Source organism: Octopus bimaculoides, chromosome 20 (genome assembly GCF_046866305.1).
Source record: "Octopus bimaculoides isolate indiv1 chromosome 20, ASM4686630v1, whole genome shotgun sequence".
In the NCBI taxonomy this organism is placed as follows: domain Eukaryota; kingdom Metazoa; phylum Mollusca; class Cephalopoda; order Octopoda; family Octopodidae; genus Octopus; species Octopus bimaculoides.
Window position 1 is genome coordinate 16,491,656 of NC_142947.1, and position 18,074 is coordinate 16,509,729.

At 35.7% G+C, this 18,074-nt stretch overlaps 1 protein-coding gene across 6 annotated transcripts in view; it reads left to right on the forward strand.

Moving 5' to 3' along the window:
- LOC106883640 (uncharacterized) overlaps positions 1-18,074 on the forward strand; it is a 96,084-nt gene that overhangs the window by 26,011 nt on the left and 51,999 nt on the right. For all 6 annotated transcript variants that reach the window (XM_089338126.1, XM_089338127.1, XM_089338130.1 and 3 more), the window contains one exon: positions 927-981. In XM_089338126.1, coding sequence (XP_089194252.1) covers positions 927-981 — 55 coding nt within the window. The remainder of the gene's footprint in view (positions 1-926; positions 982-18,074) is intronic.

Consider the following 18,074-nt stretch of genomic DNA (forward strand, 5'->3'; position numbering starts at 1 on the left):
CCCTCTCTTTCTCACACGCACAATTTTTTTTTGGGGGGGGGTCTTGCTTAAGTTTTATTCTTCTTACAGGGTACCTTCGTCCTTATTTCAAACTTGTCTCTCACTTGTCTGTTTGTAATCTCTCATGATGATAATTTTGCATTCTTCTGCATTTTATTCTTTGTATAAGATGACTTATTTTATTCTTGTTTTGCCAACCCCACACCACCTTATTTTAAATTATTCTCTCAAGATAACCTTCTGCTCTTGCTGTCTTTTAGTCGTTTGTTCTTCCCATGAGATAACTTTCCTGCTTCAAACTTTGACTTCTGCTGCCTGTTTAAAATTTTTCCTTCAAGATAACCTTGTGATCTTGCATGTCCTCCACACAAACAAGATAACTTTCCTATTTTGAACACTTCAGGTGCACTTGGCTCATACTCTAAATTGTTCCTATAAGATAACCTTAAGATAGTCCAGTGTGTATGTTATTCAGCTCATGAAATGATATCTTATTTTATATTTGACTCCCCCCACCACATTTTTCAAAGTATACCTTGAAAAGATATTCTGGCTTCTATTGTAGTTTCTTCAGCTAACTTTACCTCTCTTTTTTTTTTTTTGTACACTAGCATATCTTTCATTTATCATTACTATTAAGGCTGCGAGCTAGCAGAACCATTAACATGTCAGATAGAAGCAAGTAAAAAAATAAAAGAAATTCATTCATGTGATACCTATTTTAATATTAGCAGTGATTTATAGTTCAGTGCAAGATTCTACAGCTATGTCTGGGATAAAGTTTGTTGAAGCTTGTTACAAAGTTGTTGAAGCTGGTTACAATGAGATAGTGTTATGACTGGGAGCAGGGTTCACATATTGTGTGACATAAAGTGTTGACTGCTTTATAAAATAAAGTAAAGTGAAATTCTTTTTTTATTTTCCAGGAAGGACTATGATTTTCGAGAAAATGCTATTTATGCAAAATCTGACAAAATGAAAGTAAGTCTTTTTCGCATGCACATTTACTCTTCATCTAACATTAACAACTAAAATAACAACAACAATAGTTATAATGCAACAATAATAATTTCCTATTTTGGCACAAGGCCAGCAAGAAGGAGGTATATCAGTTAAATATGCCTGATACTTATTTGAAGAGGTGAAAGGCTTCAAAGGATGAAAGGCAACACAAGATCTTAGTGATATAACTGAATATTATTATGTGTTGTTTTGTGCTATACCATTTGTCTTTTAATTTTCTATCAATAATATAGATTTATATAACTTTCATGGAGGTTATAGTTGGCTCAATTCATCCTAATTACATTTTATTATAATGATTTTTCTTTTTTTTTCTTTTTTTTTTTATAAGTCTTAACTTTAGCAAACAGAAAAAAAATGTGTTAGTGATGAAATCAATCCTGTTGTATGCTTCTCTGCAACGTAAGAAAATATTAAGAAATGAAATCATAATTTAAGTCATTCACGGCAAGAAAAACCATAGTACTCTGACAAGAAATATAATTTTCAATTAACTGTTGAAACATTAATAGAATAGTTTATCCTGCTATTGCTAAGTGACTAATGAATTATCTTTTAGTGTTAAAATTTCAGAAATAGTGTATAACCTAGTCTTAGATAATGGAATGACAAATGCTCTGATGTTAAATTGATAGTCCTCATTTAGCAAGCAGTAGCCTTGTAGCTTGAGACCAGCTAAGCCTGCAGGGTTTTTTCTGTCTCATTAAAGCTTATAGTGCTTATGTGAAGCTATGTAAATTGTTTTACTCATTTTTACACGAGAGAAGCTTACGTTCGATATCTGTAAGTGGAAAAGTATATTTCTTTGCTTTAATCTCCTTGAATAGGGGTTCAGTATTATATTATAAAGGTCAAGTTGATGTGTGCCTTCTAGTTGAATATTACTGTTGAAATGTTCTAACTCCAGTTAATGTTTTTAGTTCAGTGATTCTTGGGCTGATACTGACATGACCCAGCTTAGAAGAGTGGTTGTTGTGTTCTCTTAAGTATTTAATATTCATTTCAAATTGTGGTACAAGGCTAGCAATTTTGGCGGGGAGGAGGTATGTCAATTAGTCCGGCCTCAATGCTCAGCTGGTACTTATTTTATGAACCCCGATAGGATGGAAAACAAAGTTGACCTTGATGGAATTTGAAGTCAGAATGTAAAGAGAGAAGAAATGCTTAGCATTTTGCCTAGCGTGCCAACAGTTCTTTTGTGGCAAGAATTCTTGCCACTTTATAAATATTTGATATTAAGTTCACTTTATTCATCTCCATTTAAAGTCACCAAAAAGCTTCCATAGTCATTTAAGAACAGGCTGAATAATGGTAATAATGTGATATGCTTTCACTTCCATATTGTATTTCACTTGGTTAAATATAAAATAGTTGGCAGCAGTGTGCAGATTATGATATTCAGAATAGCCTAAAGATCAGTAGATCCTGAATACTAGACCTGTCTCCTAGATTGCATTTAACCAACATGTCATAGTTCTATTATACGTTCCCACAATCGCTACATCCCACGTATGTTCTCACTACCATCTATAAGTGCCCTTACTACTTTGCAATGCGCCACACATTTTTGTCTTTACTACCTCTAAATGTCTGGCATGTCAATTCCCACTGTCCTGCAATAATCCACACATCAGTGCCTTCACTGGCCTGCAATGTCTGTCACATCATGTCCTCATTGCCTCATAACACCCTAGATGTCAATGTCCTCAATTTCTCACAACAGCCCACAAATCAATATCTTTACTGTTTCACAACGCCTCATACATCAGTGTCCTCACTGCCTTACAACTGCCTACACTTCAATATCCTCAATTTCACACAATAGCCCACACATCGATGTAATCACTGTTTTGCATCTCGTACATCATTGTCCTCACTTTCTCACGACAGCCCACTCATTAGTATCCTCATCGCTTTACAACACTCCACACATCAATATCCTCACAACATCAGTGTTTCATGATGCCTTACACATCAATGTTCCCATTGCCTTGCAATATCCCACATCATACCTTAACTGTTATGCTTCATGGTTCTAAAACAAAAAGTCTGCTGCCTTAAATGATGGGGAACAGGATGAATATTGCTACTGCCATTTATATTAGGTGATCGATTTAGAGTTGAAGCACTTGGAGCTTTAGTTAGGTGATCTCTGAGCTATTAGTCTGTCACCATCAGTTTATGTGTGTTTTCCAATGCTTGCCTAGGTCAGATGGGATTTCTCCATGACAGTCTCTTTCCACTTGTTGCAGTCCTTTGACATCTTATTCATGAGGTTCAACCTTTTCAGACCAGCCTTAACCACTTTTCATCATCTCTTCTTTGGTCTTCATCTAGCACTCTAAATCTGAATCCTCGTGCCCAGTTTTTTCACTCCTTTCATTTGTGTTCTACACCCAGAACCATGCTAATAGTCTAGGAGTGAAACTTAGGATTTCTTGGTTTTCTTTGAATCAATTTTGATAAAACTTTTCCCAGCTGGTTTGCACACTATGGCAACACCCTTATGTTTTCATTATTCTGTGTAATGTCATTTCTTTTTTATATCAGATTCTTCAGTTTTTGGGTGAACTACGCTAATAGCTTTTGAATGAAAATAGCCCATCTAGACATTTTTTTTGTTTTGGAAAATGAAGAGTAATAATACATATTAAACAAACATTGAGTATATATTTAACAGAAAACCATGATAATATAAAATTTATTGACATAATGAATTATTTAACCACATGATTGCCAAGGAAGAAATGGTCTGATTGTGGGACCTCCAAGACTGTGACAGCTAGGGATTTAAGGAATATTTGTCTCAAGTTACATGGGAAACCTGGACAAACAAGCAAGGCCATTTTCACCACCTCTGGATTTCCTCATGTACTAAAGACCACCAGATATTTCATTCTCAGGACCATGGCTTCTGTGTGAGAACCCCTGGAACTGAATCCTCATAGGAGTTTGAGGCTTCAATGGGCCCAAAGTACATGACATTGGACATGAGTTGTGTTCTGTGCACTGATGAAAGCAGGGCGACCCTTGACAAACCTGATAGTTGGGCAAATGATTGGGTCTATTTTGGAGGTGAGCATCACCAGTGTTTAGTCAACAACAGAGTGGAGGTGTCATGTTGGGGACAGACTTGCTGGCCCAGTCAGGGTGCCTGAAGAAGTTAAAGTGATTGCAGCCGCCTACTGCAATTTCCTGAAGGAGGTTTTGGATCCCTGGCTAGATGACATACTGCTGTCATTTCTTAGGAATCTCTTATTCATGCATGAAAATGCTCCTTCCCACTCTGCCAGGACCACCCAAACATTCCTAGGATCCTAGGGCATACAAGGTGAAAGGTTGATGGTGTGGCTGCTAGCGTCTCTGGATCTCAACCCCATCGAAAATCTTTGGTCTATCATTAAACAAGATGTTTATGCTGATGGACGCCAATTTATGTTGAAAGATGTTTTATGGGTGACCGTCAAAGCTGCAACAGAAGCAGTCCAACCTGCTACTATTAAGAAATTGACAGATTCCATGACTAATAAGGGTTTTGAAGTTATCTGTCAAAATGGCACTTATGTGGCTAAATAGTTCCTTATGTCAATAAATGTTATAATATTATTATGGTTTTTCTGTTAAATATATATTTAATGTATGCTTAATATGTATCATTACCCTTCATTTTCTGAAAAAATGTGTAGATGGGCTATTTTCATTCAAAAACTATTCATTCAAAAGCATGGTTCACCCAAAAACTGAAGAATCTTAAATAAAAAAGAAAGGACATTACACAGAATAATGAAAACATAACAAAGGTGTTGCCATTGTGTGTGAACCAGCTGCGAACAATTTTACCAAATTCGATTCACAGAAAACCAAAAAATCCTAAATTTCACTCCTATGCTATTAACGTGGTTCTGGGTGTATTTAGTGGTACATGCTTGTCTCATTTCTTTCTGGCTGTTTGCTCACCAGCATAATTCACTGCCATGCAACATCTCACTTTTTACATATGCTGCATTCAATATGTCCTTCTCTCAGAGACTCTCTTTATTAATAACAGAAGTAATTGTTCCATGAACTTTTCCCATTCTTTTCATACTTTGCCTAAAAAGCTTTTAGAACACCCACGTCTGCTGTTAATTTGGTCACTTAGGTAACAAAATCTATCAAGCATCTTGGGAAGCCTCCAGAATTTTGAAAGATTTAACAGGTTATTGCTACTACACTTCTGCAGTAATGCCTTGTGTACCAATAGCTAACACTGGGTACACTGTATGAAATGCCTAACTACTCTTTTTCAGGCATACTGAGCTGGATTGCTTTCAGTCAGTCTTATCTTTTTTTTTTTTTTTTTCCTATTTTTTGTTAACTAAATATTCTGTCTTTTGGATTACACCAATTTTATTAGTAATATTTAAAAAAAAGCAAAGTACAATGAACCATGAAATTCAGTATTAAAACCTGACACATTGGACAATGATAAACATAAAACTGGTTGTTCACAGTTGAAATGTCTTTGATTGTGTCTAAACAACCAACAAACATCCTACTTCTACTACTACTACTACTAACACTATACATAATGCATACACTACTATATGCTACATTTTAAAAGCAGGTGAACATTATGGTGGCATAAACAAGAAGGCAGGACATGCATATATGGGTAAAAATTTGCTTTACAATCACATGGTTTGTTCCAGATTTGATTGCTCTGCATGACTCTTTGAGCAAATGTCTTTCACCTTAGCTTTGGGTTGGGTGATGCATTGAGCAAAAAAAGAAAACATAAAATAAGTTTGTGTGTGTGTATGTGAAAAATGTAAGCAGGCGTGGCTGTGTCATAAGAGGCTTACTTCCCATAGTTCCACTTTCAGTCCCACTGCATGGCACCTTGGGCAAGTGTCTTCTACTACAGCCTCGGGCTGACCAAAGTCTTGTAAGTGGATTTGGTTGACGGAAACTGAAAGAAGTCCGTTGTGTGTGTGTGTATATATATATATATATATATATATATATAATCTTAAAGGATAGAGCTCAAAATCAATGCATTGAAGATACTTTATTGCAGCAACATTTATAATAACAGAAACAACCACAATAAGCCAAACCTATGCACATTTCAATAGGGTATCCCGGATAAATAAACCACATCATAAGATGTCTCGTAAAATATTGTAACAAATTACAACATATTACAAATTTCTGGATACTCCATCTCATCAGGGTCGCATTATTGCCATCACCAATACTATTATTAGCAAAACACACACATCATCCAAGAGGGTGAAAGAATAATCGACGGCACGCAACCTACCATCGTTATTTTCTTACAGAATGTAAACAAACCAGTCAACCGAAATCCAGCGACGTATATATATATATATATATATATATATATATATATATATATATATATATATATGTACACATATATATATATATATGTACACACATATATATATATGTACACACATATATATATATGTACACACATATATATATGTGTACACATATATATATATATATATATATATATATATATATATATATACATATATATATGTACATACATATATATATATATATATATATATATATATCTACCATCATCATCATTATTGTTTAATGTCCGCTTTCGATGCTATTTGACTGAGGACTGGTGGAACCCAAAGGCGACACCAGGCTCCAATCTGATTTGGCAGAATTTCTACAGCTGATGCTATCTGTGGGATTCTCAGCTTCTTTAGCTGCTATTTCTGAACTTCGGTATATGGTGAAGCAAATATTTGCTGATCCCTTAATTATATTTATAAATATATATATATATATATATATATATATATATATATATATATATATATATATATACACACATATATATGCGTGTGTTTGTTTGTCCCCCACCACTACCTGACAACCAGTGTTGGCGTATTTACGTCCCCATAACTTGGCAGTTCGGCAAGACAGATTGATAGAATAAATGCTAGAATTAAGATTTGGAAAAAAAAAAAAAAAAAATTAATACTGGGGTCTATTTATTTGATTTAAACAATTCTTCTAGGTGGTGCCCCAGCATGGCCACAGTCTAATGACTGAAACAAATAAAAGGTAAAAGATCAGCGAGAGAAAACAGAAAGTGTAATCAATGCTTTGCAATACAAGCTTATAACATTCCTTTCAGGACTCTTGTTATACTGGCAATTTCATAATGGTTGTCACAAATACAGTGACAAAAGAAAACCATTGACAAAAGAAAAATGTTCAGTTATATTGTAGAAGAAAAAAAGGAAAAACAAAAGAAGGAAACAAGTTCTTAGTGTGATATGTATGACAAATTATTTCTGTGTCTGTTTACGTTCTCTTGTTTCTAATTTTTCCTATGACTAGATTTTTGTTGGTTTGTTTAAATAGTTTACCACTACACACCCAACTGAGTCATGGCCAGTATGTCTTACTTCTCCTATGTTGTGTGTGTATTGTGTATGTTTACATGTGCGCGCACGCACACACACACACACACACACACACGCACATTTTTTGTGTCACTTTTTCTTTTCCTTAATTTTGTAAATATTACTTGTCTTTTAATTGTTTCAGTCATGAGAGTGCAGCCATGCTTGGGCACTGCCATGAAGAGCTTAGTCAGACAAATTGGGCCCCAGTACTTATCCTATTGGCCTCATTTTGCCAAATTGCTCAGTTACAGGAATGTAAACAAACCAACACCTGTTGTCAAGCCATAGAAGGAGACTAATACCAACACAAAAACACACATATACGTTGATGTATATATATTTTGGTGGGAATAGTGGATTCCTAAGTACACATAAGGCCAGCAATTTTTTTGAAGGAGAAAAGGTTGATCATTTAAATCTACTTCAGTACTTCACTCTTTACTCTCTCTCTTTTTACTCTTTTACTTGTTTCAGTCATTTGACTGCGGCCATGCTGGAGCACCGCCTTTTAATTGAGCAAATCGACCCCAGGACTTATTCTTTGGAAGCCTAGTACTTATTCTATCGCTCTCTTTTTGCCGAACCACTAAGTTACGGGGACGTAAACACACCAGCATCGGTTGTCAAGCGTTGATGGGGGAAAAACACAGACACAAACACACACACACACACACACACACACATATATACGAGGGCTTCTTTCAGTTTCCGTCTACCAAATCCACTCACAAGGCTTTGGTTGGCCTGAAGCTATAGTAGAAGACACTTGCCCAAGGTGCCACGCAGTGGGACTGAACCCGGAACCATGTGGTTGGTATGCAAGCTACTTACCACACAGCCACTCCTGCACCTATAGTACTTTATTTTTTTTTTTTTCATCAACCTCAGAAGGGTGAGGAGACCTTCATGGGATTTAAACTCAGAATGCAAAGTGTCAGAACAACCATCACAAGGGTATTTTCTTTACCTACTAATTCTATCAGTACTTGACAGTTATTACTATTATTATTATTATCATTATTATTAAAGTGAGGGTGGAGAGGGAAGTGTTGCCTTCTAGCAAGTTTGTTGAAAGGTGGGTGAATGTTGGAAGAATGGCCACTGTGAAAGGATCAATTTTGAGCATACACCTGTAAAGGAGGGAATTAAAGGAGAAGGGCTCTTGCCCTGTTGATCTGTGGCTTTCGTGAGTTTTTCCACGGGGACCTTATTATTAAGTTGGCAAGCTGGCAGAATCGTTTGGTATTTTGCCTGTTGGTACGTTCTGCATTCAATTTCCACCAAGGTTGACTTTACCTTTCATCCTTTCAGGGTTGATAAAATAAGTACCAGTAAAACACTGGGGTCAATGTAATCAACTCATCCCCTCCACCCAAAATTGCTGCCCTTATGGCAAAATTTGAGACCATCATCATTATTATTATTATTATTATTATTGAATGAGAGAGCAGTGCATGCCATCAAAGTGACACTGGGGTAAAATTTACGAAGCCCACTATACCCATCATGACTACCTGTCTGATAAGGGTACACCAGGCACATGCATCACAACCATATGTGTGTGACATGGTGATCTCATAAGGCAGTGAGCTGGCAGAATCATTAGTGCATTGGACGAAATGCTTAGCAGTATTTCACTACATTCTGAGTTCAAATTTCACCAAGGTCGACTTTGCCTTTCATCCTTTCAGGGTCGATAAATTAAGTACCAGTGAAACACTGGGATCAATGTAATCGACTCATCCCCTCTCCAAAATGGCTGCCTTGTGGCAAAATTTGAAACCATAATTGTTATTATTATTATTATTAATTATTATTATTATTATTATTATTATTATTATGGCAGCAAGCTGGCAGAATCATTTGCATGCTGAACGAAATGCTTAGTGATATTTCATCTCCCACTATATTCTGAGGTCAGCTTTGCCTTTTATCCTTTTGGGGTTGATAAATTATGTACCAGTCAAATACTGGGGTCGATGTAATTAATGTACCTGCTCCCCCAAAATTTGAGGCCTTGTGCCTAAATTAAAAAGTATTATTATTGTTATCAACGCAGTGAGCTGGCAGAAACGTTAGCATGCCTGGCGTATTGCTTAGCAGTATTTTGTCTGCCGTTACGTTCTGAGTTCAAATTCCGCCAAGGTCGACTTTGCCTTTCATCCTTTTGGGATCAATAAATTAAGTACCAGTTGCATACTGAGGTTGATCTAATCGACTGGCCCCCTCCCCCAACATTTTGGGCCTTGTGCCTCAAGTAGAAAAGGATCATTAGCATGCCTGGCGTATTGCTTAGCAGTATTTTATGTTCTGAGCTCAAATTTTGCTGAGGTCAACACTCTGCTTTTCAACCTTTTGGGGTCAATAAATTAAGCACCAGTGAAATACTGGGATTGATGTAATCTACTAGTCTCCTCCCCCAAAATTTCAGGCCTTGTGCCTATAGTAGAAAGGATTATTATTATTATTTATTATCATAAAGGTCAGAATCATTACCACACTTGGACAAAAGTACTTTGTGGCATTTCTTCTGGCATTATGTTCTGTGTTCAGATTCAGCTGACCCTTTCTGGATCAATAAAATAAGTACCAGTCAAGCATTGGGGTCAATAATATCAACTTACCCCTTGCCCTAAAATTGCTGGCCTTGTGCCAAAATTTGAAATCATCATCATTATTATTACATAAGGTGGTGAGCTGACTGAATCGTTAGCACACTAGCCAACATGCTTAACAATATTTCATCTGTCGTTACAGTTTGAGTTTTTGGTAGTCTTGACAGATACATTTATGTCAATTGAGACAGTCATATTTATGAGGAGGCATGATTTTTGACTGAAATCATTCTGTATAATGTCTGACCTGTTTGCATCTATCTGTCAGTTTGAACAATAATGTTCCAAAGGAGGGAGATGTGATCATTTTCAAGTACTGGGAATAGTTTGTGTTCCCACCAGTTTTTGTCATAGGGCAAGTCCAGGTCCTTGCAGATTACCCACTGAATATACTGTGCCGCTCTATCATGCTTGTTGAGATAGTTTGGGCACAAGAAGGCTAGATATGGAGACAGTATGATTGATGGTTTCTGCCTGTTGTTTACATACATGACATGTTGGGCTACTGCTGTTCTTTAAGATGTTGGCCTGTAGCTTCTTGTAGGTAGGCATTGATCCTGGGCTGCTATTATAAAACCTTCTGTCTCTGATTTTAAGCTAGAAGATGCCAACCGTTGATGGGTAAGGGTTTTCTCAACATCAGCAGTATTAGCTCTCTTCAGGTATTTGCCATTAAAAAGTTTTTTCCATTTGTCAGTGAAAATATCTAGGGCAGCAGTTTTAGCAAGCGTTTTCATGTTTAGCTTTTTCTGTGCTTGCTTTCAGTACTCCTTATTCTGGGACTTGTTGTATTTGAAATTCACTTAGATATTTCCTTGCTTCATTATTAACTGGAATTCTGATAATAATGAATTTAGAAAACCTTTGCATACTTTTATTCTCAATTACTAATTGTATTTATAAAGGGTTTATTGGTCAGTCTCTGGAAAATTATTGAAAATCCTAGCATTTCCAGATTGTCATTTAGACATTAACTAACATAGCTAAGTACACTAATAATTCTTGGTATAAATGTAAATTATAATCAGAGTAGAGGTGCTGTAAGTTTTGAAGCAATTCTCCAAATATATATTCTCTTTCATGCTGACTGCAGGAGAAGTTCATATCTTCAAGTCGGCGAACCTCTATGACTATACATAACCTTTGTAACTATACATGCGGGTGGCACATAAAATACACCATTTGAGCGTGGCCATTGCCACTACCGCCTGACTGGCCTTCGTAGGATTTTCGAGCGAGATCGTTGCCAGTGCCCCTGGACAGGCTCTTGTGCGGGTGGCACATAAAATACACCATTTGGAGCGTGGCCATTGCCAGTACTGCCTGACTGGCCTTCATGCGGGTGACATGTAAAAGCACCCACTACACTCTCTGAGTGGTTGGCATTAGGAAGGGCATCCAGCTGTAGAAACTCTGCCAAATCAGATTGGAGGCTGGTGTTGCCATCCGGTTTCACCACTCCTCAGTGAAATCGTCCAACCCATGCTAGCATGGAAAGCGGACGTTAAACGATGATGATGATGATTATTATTATTATTCTATGGTGGCTGCTAGGAATTTGTACTATGTATTTGTTTGCTCTTTTTGAAAACATTCTATGTGCTCTGATAACAAAAGGTAAAACTGTTGCCTTGAGATGCCACATTCTTCTGATTTCTATCTCCAAGTTCTTACATTTGGTCGTTTTTTTCAAATGTTTTCAGAGATGTGTTCATGTTAGCTGGGGTTGCAATATCCATCAAAAGCTGTCTTTCTGTAAAGGAGGTTGTATGTACAGCATACTGACCAGTGTATTCGTTGAGCTTGCCTGTCATGTTGTTGCAACTACTCTGTTAGTGCCAATCATCCACATCAAGAGATTATGTAGTCTATTGTTTCTAGATGTTCCCCTCATACATGACATGATGGGCTGGGTTCATGTTTTAGAACAGGGCACTAGTAACTCCTTGTCGGAAGGCACTGATTCACCTGCAATAATATACACCACAGTTTCTGGCTTGAAACCAGTGCATACGGGTCACTGATGGGTAATGGTTCAGGTCTACATCAGGACGCCTGGCTCTAATCAGGTATTTGATGTGCAATGGTTTTTGGTACTATTTTACCATAGTATCATGGGGGCTGGTTTTGTTGGACTGTATTTTTTTGTTTTTGCTTTTCAGCTGGGGAGGCAAAATGCTTAGCAACAATTCTTCCATCCTTACATGCTGTGTTCAAATTCTGCTGGGGTTGACTTTGCCTTTCATCCTTTCAGGGGTTGATAAAATAAATTCCAGTTAAACACTGGAGTCGATTTAATCAACTCACTCCCTCCAAACCTGCAGGCCTTCTGCCAAAATTTGAGACCATTATTATTATTATTATTACTACTACTACTATTAAGGCAGAGCACTTGCAAAATGCTAAATGGCATTTCTTCTAGCTCCTTACATTCCAAGTTCAAATTCCTCTGGAGTTGATTTTTAACTGAATCCTTTCCCAAAATGTGCTGCCAGTGTTAAAAAATAATTATCATTATTCTTATACCTGAATTAGAAACTATTATTATAATTGTTATGTTGTTGTTTTCTTAATATTTTCTTTGTATGTGTGTGTGTGTAGGACAAAAATGGTTTTAAAAATAATTCATCTCCTGCTCCTAACTGGTTAGTCTCTAGCAATTACATATTTTAAGCACAGAGAAAAATCTTGCCTTTGTGGCCTTAACACTGTTTCCTTTCAACCTACTAACCATTTCTCCCTTGTGTGTAATCAATGTATGATGTACCTCCAAATTCCATTTTGTTTGCTCAGTCACGTAAATACTTTGTTCTCTTCTCCATCTTTTTTTCCTACTGTCATTTATGTACTTCAGCAGATTCATTAATGGGGAACAAAACACCATGTAGTATTTGGTTGCTGTCTCTTTATGTTGAGTTCAAATCTTGCTGTGGTTGACATTGCCTTTTGTCAGCTTAGAGTCGATACAAACTAGGTACTAAAATTAGTTGAATCAACTACATTTCTTCCCCCAAAATGTGTGGTATTATGATTATTATATTAGAAATTATTATTATTTAATGGATGTTGTTTCTTGGTGGGTTAGAAGGTGGAAGGAAAGCTGAGGGAAGGATTTGTTTTTTGTTTTTTTTTGTTCTTTTTGCAGGCATTTTGAGACTGAGATCAACCCAGTGGATTTGATTGATGTTCTTGAAAAAGGGTCAGTTGACAGTGACCAGAAGTACATGACTTGGGAGGGAATCCCTGAGGTAGCATTCTGGTAAGGGGGTGTTAGTGCAGGACCTAGCTCTATATTCTCAGTTTCAAATTCAATTGGAGACAAATTGTTTGCCTCTTTGGAAGTCATTTACATATTATAAGCACCAATGGGAAGTATGAGTTCATCTACATGAAGTTAAATGATAATGGGTATACAGAGCTGTGCTGGTGTCGTGAGTGTAACCTTGTAGTTTCAGGTTGTTGGTTAGTTTTGAACTCCTTCATCTGGTGGTGCCCATGCTAGAGTATCTCCTCTTTTTTTTTTGTTTAGCCGCTACATAACTCACCACACTTTACAGTTCTGTGTGTGTGTGTGTGCGCTTGCTTGCTTTTCTTTAACATTGTGTGATAGTTGTAAATGAATGTCACTGTCATACAAGCAGTGTCATTTTCATTATACTGCAAAAACATGATGATATATACCACAGCTAAACAAAATACCATGTGGTATTTGTGTTCTGAGTTCAAATCTCAAGTGTCAGTTCTTTTTCATCCCTTGGAGAGGTGGGGGGGGGGGTGTTGATAAAATACCATGCCAATCAAATATTGGGGGCTGATGGTATTGACAAGCCCCCTCCTCCAAACTTCTGGTCTTGTGCTTATATTACAAACATCATTATTATTATAAAGGTAGCAAGCTGGCAGAAGCATTAGCATATCAGGCAAAATGCCGAGATCAACCTTGTCTTTCATCCTTTTGGCGTTGGTACTAGTCGAGAACTGGGATTGATATAATTGATTTATCCCCTCTCCCAAAATTGCTGGCCTTGTTGCAAAATTTGGAACCATCATTATTATTATTATTATTATTATTAGATTGGTAGAGTAGTAGAATCTTTTGAGTTGCAGTCAAAATGTATTGCAGGATTTCTTCTGGTTGTTCACATTCTGGGACCAGCTTTCCTTTATATTGCACTAGCATCAATAAAATTAAGAACCAGTCAAAGAAATGGTATCAACTAATGCCCGCCTTCAAGATTGCTGGCCTTGTACCTAAATTATAAATAATTATTATTAGCTAAACATATACCATTATATCATGAGGGTTAGCTAATTTCTTTTGTTCTCATGTTGTAATATAAAGAAGATACTTGAAGTAAGAAGTGTCAACTAAGTTGATTATATTTCATATGTACAATGCTTCTTTGTTTTGTGTTGAGATGGACTATTTTCCTGTTGTCTAACGTGTGTGTGTGTGTGTTTGTGCATGCACAAGCGTGCACACAAGCATGGCTGTTGTTGAGAAGTTCATTTCCAGCCATGTTGTTTTGGGTTCAGTCCTACTGTGTAGCACTTTGGGTAAGGGTTGATGTCAGGAAGGGTATCCATCTGGCCATAGTGATTCTGCTTCAATGTATTTCATCTGACCAGTTAGAAGGATAGAAAAGTGGGCATTAAAATGACCAAAAGTTGAAACTTTTGATGCACAGTGACTACTTCATATTTTTGCCTTTTTATTCACAATTCTAAAGATTCTTACTCAGCGTATGTTATTAGGATTAACTTGAATGGCACATGGAAAGTAACCAATAGTTGCATGTATTATTACATAATGTTGCAAGATAGATTGAATTGGATTAAGCTGAAACACTTGTAAATTGAAGTAAAATGATTTGCTCGCTCTATTTTTCTTGTTAGTCATTATTGTATATATATATATATATATATATATATATATATATATATATATATATATATATTATAATCTCCCATAGGCTTAAGTTTAGCAAGTGACTTTGGGAGAAGAAATTTAAACTTTGTTATAAATGGGTACCAACAAATCTACCCGCTCAGTTTTTATTGATGTAACAGTTACTATAAAGGTTTCTTACATCAACACACAGCAACAAATTTGGAGGGTAACAGTTAATACAGTTAATTGTGCCATCCCCAGTATTTGATTTGTACTTTATCACTAAGTCAACATGATGAATGGAACTTGATCTCAGTAGGGTTTGAACTTTGAATGTAAAGCTGTACTGCAAAGTTTTATACAGTCCTTTTGCATATCTGCCATAGGGACCGAAATATAGTTTAATGACAGTTCAGAGAAGTAGTAAAAGAAATTATTCCCATGAATAAAATAAACAAATTCTTTTACATTACCTGTTAATGTCTGTGCAACCATGCTATTTGTGGTTAATGTTCAACCAATACCTCAGTTACTGTCTGTGCTATAAAAATTGGCATCTGACTGAAGAAAAAAAAATTTTTTCTCCATTGTTCCTTGTATTCACTGATTGATTGGCATCACACAATTGCAAAACAATTTGTGCAATCCAGGCCATAAAACTGGTGGTGATATGGGCTTTATTTATTAATTTTTTAGTGTGCATTTCACATTCAACACATCAGGCACACCATGTTTTTCTTTACAGATGTTTCATATTTAATGCCCATGTCTCACAATCACACAAATCACATTTCTGCCATGTGCTTCATAAAATTTGTCCCTCCACAGTGAGAGAGAAACTTTTTGTGTGTCACTAACAATAATAACCCTCTCTCTTTTTCTCTCTCTCTCTCACACACACACAACTTCTCCCACTCTTTTCTTAATCTAGCTGCAGGCAGCATTAATTAAGTCACATCATTTACAGAAACTACATACTACATTTCTTGGGCTATAAATATTTATTTTTCACCAATTTTAAATTGTAATAATATTATTTGTGCTGATTGTGGATGTTTGTTTTAGGCCCGTTGGTTCAATTAAAATTCGACTTTGCAAATTAACAACTCCGCACTTTGGAAAGAAATGACACAACTTCATTATTAGTTTAACCCTTATAAGTTGAGTGGGTCAGTCTGTTGGCCTGACATTTCTATGTTAAGAAAAAGAACACACCAATTCCTTCAAACTTATATATGTACACATGTGTACATACATACATGCATACTAAATAAATAGAGGTTACCTCCTGGTACATAAGCCTGAGCATGCATTTTTATAATTACAAAATCACATAATTGAAAAAGGATGCATGCGTACTCTCACACTCATATTTTTTTTTTATTCCAATGTTCCTCAAAAAATTAAAACTTTATATGAAAATCAGATTTGCTATCAGCACTTATTTACATATCTCAGACATGCATTGCATCCTTTGCATTCATGCAGGAAATGTCACTGATATATAAATATACACTATTTCTCTGTATATTGAAGGTGATATTTTTTTTTTATATTAAATATCGTGTGTTTAAGAAAAAAAGAAATCATAATTAGATTAACCCTTATAATATACTACTGTGTTTATTTATTGGTTCAATATATTTGTGCTGTAAAGAAAAAGGTGTTTATTTCTCCAAATATATTTTTCTATCAAAATTCAGATGTTTTTTTTCTTTTTGTATCTTGGAAAAATTTTTGCTACTAAACAGATGCAAAAGAAAATTGCTTTATGTTGCATGATATATTAAATGCATAGTATCCATATGGTTTCTTGCCTGGTTTCCCCAATTTCTTGGTTCTGGCTACCTTGGTGGAAAGATAGAAAAGAGAGAGCCAAGAAAAAAATACATAACTTTTCATTCCGGACTATGAATAATAGAATAGTAGCAATCTATGAAGCTACAATTTTTTTTCTTGATACTGAAGACTATAAAATTGCAAACACATATACACAATCTAAGACTGGAAATGTTTACCTTAATTGCATATAAGAGTGGGTGTCCATTAAAGATTTCCCTTGACCCACTTCCAGTCATTGCAGGAAACGAATTGTACGGGTATAATCATATATCTCTACATATCACATTGTAAATTTCTGCTTTCCACTAGTATTTGATTGTCTTTTACCGCTGCTGAAGTGGACTAAGTTATTATAATGGAGGTAGTTGAATGCAGATTGGTGATTAGGTGCTTATATGAAAGGTCATACACCAAAAGAGACTTCTGATGTGATGAAGGAAGTTTATAGTGATGATGCACCAGAATCAAAAAAAAATTTGTGAAAGTTCGTAAAAATAAAAAAGTTATGAGGGGTTTTAGCACATGCTTACATAATAATTCCGCCAATTGGGTGACTGCCAATTGTTTGTACTAAAGCTTATGTTTAGTTGTGTATTACTTGTTCAGTTAATATATCTTATTAATTCATCATTATTTTTTAATGTTGAATGCACAGTCTGTTAATAACTGCTTTGTGGTATTTCATCTTCTAGGCCTCTGCTTTATTGGATCATTAGTGTCGGATCATTAGTGTTGGATCATTAGTGTCGGATCATTAATAATATATTTATGTATTTCATCCAGGAAATCTTGGGTTTCTATTTTTCACAAGGTTTTTGCAATGTGTGTGTATGTATGTGTGTGTGTGTGTGTGTGTGTGTGTGTGTATATATATATATGTCCTACACTCTCTGAGTGGTTGGCGTTAGGAAGGGCATCCAGCTGTAGAAACTCTGCCAAATTTAGATTGGAGCCTGGTGTAGCCATCCGGTTGCACCAGTCCTCAGTCAAATCATCCAACCCATGCTAGCATGGAAAGCGGACGTTAAACGATGATGATGATATATATATATATATATATATATATATATATATATATATATATATATATATATAAAATAATTTTTCCAGAGGATGTAAATAATAATAATAATATGAAAATTTTAAAGTTTAAAAACCTTATAATATATATATATATATATAGCAATTACAGCTTTGAAGATATTTGTTAGCCATTCAAGGAAAGCAAAAAACTACTTCAACATTTAATTCTCAAAG